The sequence below is a fragment of the Lotus japonicus genome, chromosome 1 (assembly GCF_012489685.1).
Source record: "Lotus japonicus ecotype B-129 chromosome 1, LjGifu_v1.2".
In the NCBI taxonomy this organism is placed as follows: domain Eukaryota; kingdom Viridiplantae; phylum Streptophyta; class Magnoliopsida; order Fabales; family Fabaceae; genus Lotus; species Lotus japonicus.
In genome coordinates, this window is record NC_080041.1 from 13,015,123 (window position 1) to 13,021,555 (window position 6,433).

A 6,433-nucleotide genomic window follows, 5' to 3' on the forward strand; every position below is an offset into this window, starting at 1 on the left:
TTAATTTCATACATCTTTGACAAAAAAAAAAGGGTCCATAACTATGTGGGAGTGAGTAGTAGTAGTAAGTTTGAAGTTTGAACACAAACTTTCTTCACATTTACATTTCCAAAAGAAATTAACAATCCCCTTGTAACATTACGAATTAAAAAAAAGGGGTCCATAACTATGTGGGAATGAGAAAGCAAATCCAATTCGTACCGCACTTGACTTGCCGCTGCTATGGGATCCCGGTAACTTCTGACCTTGGTCCAACCATCAAATTTCAGCATTTTTCTTCTTCTTCTTCTAAAAGTAGCATTGGAAGTTAAAATAGTGGATTTTACTCCTTTATAACAGATAAGGACAGAAATTGTAGATGTATTCAGTGGAAAGTCATTAAAACTTTTTTTTTACGGTTGATAAAAAAAAGAATGACCGGACTTTCAGACTTAGGCCTTACATAAAAGACACTCATAGCATCCGCCAACATCAACAAATTCCTCCCCTCTAGAGGGAGATAAAAACCCACAAGAACATCGTCCTGCTGCGTGCAATGCTTCGCCAAAAAATTCGCACAAACATTTCTCTCTTTATAAGAATGTGATGCAAAAAAAACATTCAAAGATTGACCCATAAAATTAGAGAAGCATAAACATGTCTTGATGACGGGATAGAGTTCACCAGAGTCACCGCATCCACAAACTCAACAATAAGAGCACCCTAATCCCAATCCTAAGGAAAACCATCAAAAATGGCAAACCTTTGATAATATGTATATAATTATATACATTATAAAAAAGAATATCATTTGACAATATTTAGTTTTTTCAAACCAAATAAATTTACTTTTATCTAATCAATAGGAAATAATTTTATTCATACCCTCAACCTCAATATTTATAATTTTATGGATTAACTCTCATAAAAAATTCTTTATACAATGACTTTAATGTAAAATTTTACTTAAAAGAAACTAAACATGTAAGTGAGTTTAAACTTGAATGACAATTTACTAACCCGCCAAGCCAGCCAGGATGAGGTGGACAATTACGACTAATGTTTTTGCAACCCGCCTCGCATAGCCCATCACGAGCCAACATTTTTTTTTAAGAAATATACTTTTGAGTGTTTTGGTGGATTTTAACGGGCTAGCTCACAAGGGATCCGCTTATCAGTCTTAAAAATGTTCATCAATTAATGCTTTTACATCATTTTGTTATTAGTTTTAATATTCTCTTTTACTTGCGGGGCAACTCATCAACTCACTGCGGAGCAAGGCATGACGAGTTGGGTTTTTCGACCTGCATTCTCAACACTTGGCAGACTAACATGCCTCACCCAACATTCAGGTGAATTGAGTGCAGGTTGCCCACAGTCCCACACCTACATATGAACTACTTGAATTAACCACTCATTGATGCAAACAAATGTTTTTTTCCAAATGTAATAGAGATTTGATGTGAGGTTTTAGAACCAATTTTATTACACTTCCATTTATTTTCAAGTTTATCTCATTTCAATTTATTTTTTTTCATCTATTTTTTCCAATCACATCACTTATTATATCACTCATATATTTCTCATTTATTTCCTTTCAATCTACATGCGAGTGGTAATTGGGTGTTAACATAAACACGCGTTTAGGCATTAGGGTTCTTAACCCCTTTTGTCCCTCATCCCCACACTCTTTTTCAATTTTCATTTCACACTACTCCTTAACATTTACAGCTAATTGCTAATTATGTTAACTTGGGAGTGCAGTGAAATGAAGTGTGAAAGTGAATGGTAATAAGTTGAACATATTCTAGATCAATTAACGAGTGGGAAAGAGAAACCAAACATCATCAATTAGTTAACTCTGATAATCTTCCGTCCCCACTTTTTCCTCTATAAATACCAACACCCTTTCCTCTTTCCCTCCATAGAAACACAATCCCCTTCTTTCTGTCTTCACTCATTCATCATGGCACTAGTCAACACAATCAGCATTTTCACCACCTTGACCCTCCTCCTTCTCCTTCTCCCAACTTCAATCCAAGCCAAAATCCCCGGCGTCTACCCCGGCGGTGCATGGCAGACCGCTCACGCAACCTTCTACGGCGGCAGCGACGCCTCCGGAACAATGGGTAGGCACCCACTTCCCACACCACTCATCAAAACTCCAAAAATTAATGTCTAGTCCTTTTTCAACAATGTTGTTAAGTTTTTTGTTTTTTGTTGTGTTTGTGCAGGAGGAGCATGTGGGTATGGCAACTTGTACAGCCAAGGCTACGGCGTGAACACGGCGGCGCTGAGCACTGCTCTGTTCAACAACGGTCTCAGCTGCGGCGCGTGCTTTGAACTCAAGTGTGCGAATGATCCTAGCTGGTGCCACGCCGGCAGCCCTTCTATTTTCGTGACCGCCACAAACTTCTGCCCTCCTAACTTCGCTCAAGCTAGTGACAATGGAGGGTGGTGTAACCCTCCTAGGCCCCACTTCGACCTCGCCATGCCTATGTTCCTCAAGATCGCTCAGTACCGCGCCGGCATCGTCCCCGTCTCTTACCGCCGGTAACTTCTTTCTTCCTCTTTCACTCACCCCCAAAATTCGCCATTTATGCTCTGTTTGTTTAGCATGAAAATAAGTGGAAGGAAAACAAGAGGATGAAAGTTGAATGGAAAACACAAGTATAACAATGGAAAATGGAGGGGGGTGGAATTGTAACGGCACAGCATACTCATTTTCCTTTATCTTACTTTTCCGTCTGTTTTACATACATTTTCACTCAATCCAAACCACTTAAAAATTATCTCATATTCTCATGTTTCATTTATGTGATTTCTTTTTATAGTCTTTTCACTTATATTCGTTCCACTTATTTTTCATCCCTACATTCAAACAGAGTGTTATTGAGATTTAAATTTTGTGTTAATATAATAAGTTAGGAAGAAAAAAATCAATTTTGGGTAACTTATTTAAAAAGAAGTCACTTACAGTGTAGTAAATATTAATGAGAAGTAATGTTTTTTTTTTCTAATTATTTGCTTATTTATGTTTTTTTTTAATTAAGTGGCTTAGAACATCGTAGAGTAGGATTCTTACAACTTATAAGTATATATAAAAATATAGTTTTTACACTATTTCCTATTTTAAAGATATTAAAAGTAATTTTTTCATGTTTGCAAATTTCTGAGAACAAATAAAATTGAAAATTTTGAAGAAATGAAGAACATAAAATTTCGATGACTTTGTTGTTTTTAATTTTTTTTATGAATTTTTAATATAAAAAATGATACTTTTATAGCTGTTTTTGTTACAAAAATTATTGTGAGTTGAGCTTGAAATCTATATATATATGTAAAGCACACTTGAACAATAGCATTAAGTGCATTAAGCAATAAAGGAATTCCTTTGTATTAAATACATTAAATAATAAAAATAAAAACTTAAATAAAATTCATCTACTTTATTATTCATTATATTAATTAATAATTGTTAAACTTTTCAATTTCTCATATATAAAATTAATTATAAATATTATTTTTATTTTAATTATTAAACACAACTTGAGGATTTTTTTAAATAATAATAGTAATTAAAATTTAGTACATTTACATTAATAAAAATATTATATAGTTAATAATATTTTTTATATTTAGAACTAATTCAAAAGTTTATAATTTGCCTTTTTCTATTCAAGAAGATTTTCTCTTTAAAAATAACCAATGTAAAACTTTCCAATATATATATATATATATATATATATAATTTTTAAATTTTAGTTATTAATAATAAATTGATAAATGTTGAAATAATAACAAAAAAACTTACTACTATTTTTAACATATAAAAAATGTGTTAAGTATTAAAGTTAAATATCATGTTAATATATTAAGTATTAAATTTGTAAAATTGACTTGATTTTTACATCAGTTACAAGATTAATTAGTTATTTATTGTAATTTTTAGTATTACTTATATATTATTTTTTGAACGAATAATACTTATATATTAATCTTAAAACTTCTTAGAGATTTATATATAATTATGTGCGTGTGCGTATAAATATGAAAAAATAGACTTGAAATTTTGCATTAAATACATTAAGCAATAAAAAATTCCTTCCTTTATATTAAAGTACACTAAACAATAACAAATCTCATATGTAATAAATATATTAAGTAAATAAATAAACTAAAAAAATTGAATTGTCAAAAACTATTTAACTACCTATATTAAATAGTGATATTTGTAAACATTAAAATTGACTTAACTTTTGCATCAATGTCAAATATTAAGAATTAAAATTAATCAATTTAAAGAAAATTGTTTATAAATAATTTAAGTAAAATTTTTTAAAATATAAAAATTATTCTAACTTTTATTTAGCCTACAATAACATTCAGAAAACATTAAAAATATTGTAAATAAACCCGTGCAACGCACGGGTATTATATCTACCCGTGCGTTGCACGGGTTTACTTACAATATTTTTTTAACATTATATAAAAATTATTATAATTTAACTAATTTAAAATTAAAATATTTTTTAATTATAAATAAAAAATGTGTTAAGTATTTTTAATTATTATAGAAATTTTTATGGCAGATTGAGGTTATGTATTTGCTGTTGTTATTGACATTTTGGTTGTCGTCTGTGTTTTGAGTACTCTTTTTCCTTCCCTAGGGTTTTATATAAAATTACAATTTATCTTATTTAAAATGAAATATTTTAATTATTTTAATTTTAATTATTCATTACAAATTGAGGTCTATTTTTAAAAATTAATAATAATTGAAATTGACTACCTTTACATTAATGACAATAATAGATTGTTCATAATAATTAGTTTATATTCTTTACTAATGGTTGATAATAATTATAAATCTTATTATTTATTAATCATAAGTTAATAAATTTAAAAAAAATAACAAATAAAATTTATTACTATTTTTTACTTATAAAAAAATATTTATTGATAAATAATGTCGAATAAATAGTTGAAAATTAAAAAAAAAAATGTCTCTATAAGATATAATTATTATTATATCGAATGTATATATTATTTGAAAAAAAAATCTTTAAATACAATTTTTGATCTATTATATAGAAGTAAAAATAACTTGAGGAAGCATGACAGAGAAAAATAATGACAACAAAAGTTGAATAAACTTAAATTTACTAAATAATATTTTAAGATACTAAAATTATAACTTATTATAATTTTTAAGTTAAAATTATTTCATTGTTGATAAAAGTGTATAAAAAAATATGTTATTATAACTTATTTTAAAACCATATTACTTGATTTGAAATATTTCAAATTCAGTTAAGGATTTTTCAAATTATTAAATTCGTTTTTAAAGATTAGTTATGATTGAAAAATAGAATAAAACCTGGGGACAATATTTCCCATAATTGAGTATCAATGTTTACAACTAGATATCTGTGATAAATTAGCCCCTCTGCAATTGAAACCACAATAATAAACCTAAAAACACGGAACCCAAATCAATAGAATAGGTTAAAACCAAAGTTTTTAAAATTAATTCAATGTTAATACAAAAGAAATTTAATTACACTATAATAATTTTTATATTATATCAAAAAAATAGTGTAAAATTAATTCAATGTTAATACAAAAGAAATTTAATTACACTATAATAATTTTTATATTATATCAAAAAAATAGTGTAAATAAACACGGGTATTATTTCTAGTAAAAAAGTAAAAGAAAATGAAAATTGCACACGATTCCAAAACCCACCAACATCCTGATCTTTATGCCCTTGTTGTTGTATTTTAATTACAAATTATGCCCCTTTTGATTGTGATCTGGTGCGGTCATATGCAGGGTACCATGCAGGAAGCAAGGAGGGATAAGGTTCACGATCAACGGCTTCCGTTACTTCAACCTGGTTCTGATCACCAACGTCGCAGGAGCAGGGGATATCGTGAGGACTAGCGTGAAAGGTTCAAAAACCGGGTGGATGAGTATGAGCAGAAACTGGGGTCAGAACTGGCAGTCAAACTCTGTTCTGGTTGGTCAGTCACTGTCATTCAGGGTGACAGCCAGTGACCGACGCACTTCCACATCATTGAACATTGTTCCATCCAATTGGCAATTTGGACAAACTTTCACTGGGAAGAATTTCAGGGTCTAGTAATGTTTGATTTGAATTTTTTATTGGAATGTGGATAGGAGGGAGGAAAAAATGGGAGAGTGAGGTAAAGGAATATTATGATAGTGACTAGGGAACCTTTTTAGACTTTTTTATTTTTGTCTTGTTTGTGATAGTGGAGGGAAATCAACTCAACTATCTTGGTATATGAGAAATGGAGGGAGGGAAAGGTTATGTCAAATTTGTAATGGGTTGAAGTGGCTTCAAATTCATGATGAGCCCGCAGCTCTTTCTTCCTTTTTATAATTATATATAACTATATAATATAACAAGGTCAAGTGTGTTTAA

The 6,433-nt window shown here is 29.5% G+C and overlaps 1 protein-coding gene across 1 annotated transcript; it reads left to right on the top strand.

The window, feature by feature from the left end:
- The first annotated feature begins 1,892 nt into the window (after positions 1 to 1,892).
- Positions 1,893 to 6,433, top strand: LOC130733709 (expansin-A4-like). Its single transcript, XM_057585951.1, has 3 exons — positions 1,893 to 2,108; positions 2,214 to 2,532; positions 5,818 to 6,433. The coding sequence occupies exons 1-3, from the start codon at positions 1,946 to 1,948 to the stop codon at positions 6,125 to 6,127; spliced, it is 792 nt and encodes a 263-aa protein (XP_057441934.1). The 5' UTR covers positions 1,893 to 1,945; the 3' UTR covers positions 6,128 to 6,433.

Excerpts from the sequence above, each read along its gene's own strand:
- LOC130733709 (XM_057585951.1), top strand. The coding sequence starts at position 1,946 with ATGGCACTAGTCAACACAATCAGCATTTTCACCACCTTGACCCTCCTC. Across the intron at positions 2,109-2,213 it reads CGACGCCTCCGGAACAATGG|GAGGAGCATGTGGGTATGGC; the intron begins GTAGGCACCCAC and ends GTGTTTGTGCAG. Across the intron at positions 2,533-5,817 it reads GTCCCCGTCTCTTACCGCCG|GGTACCATGCAGGAAGCAAG; the intron begins GTAACTTCTTTC and ends GGTCATATGCAG.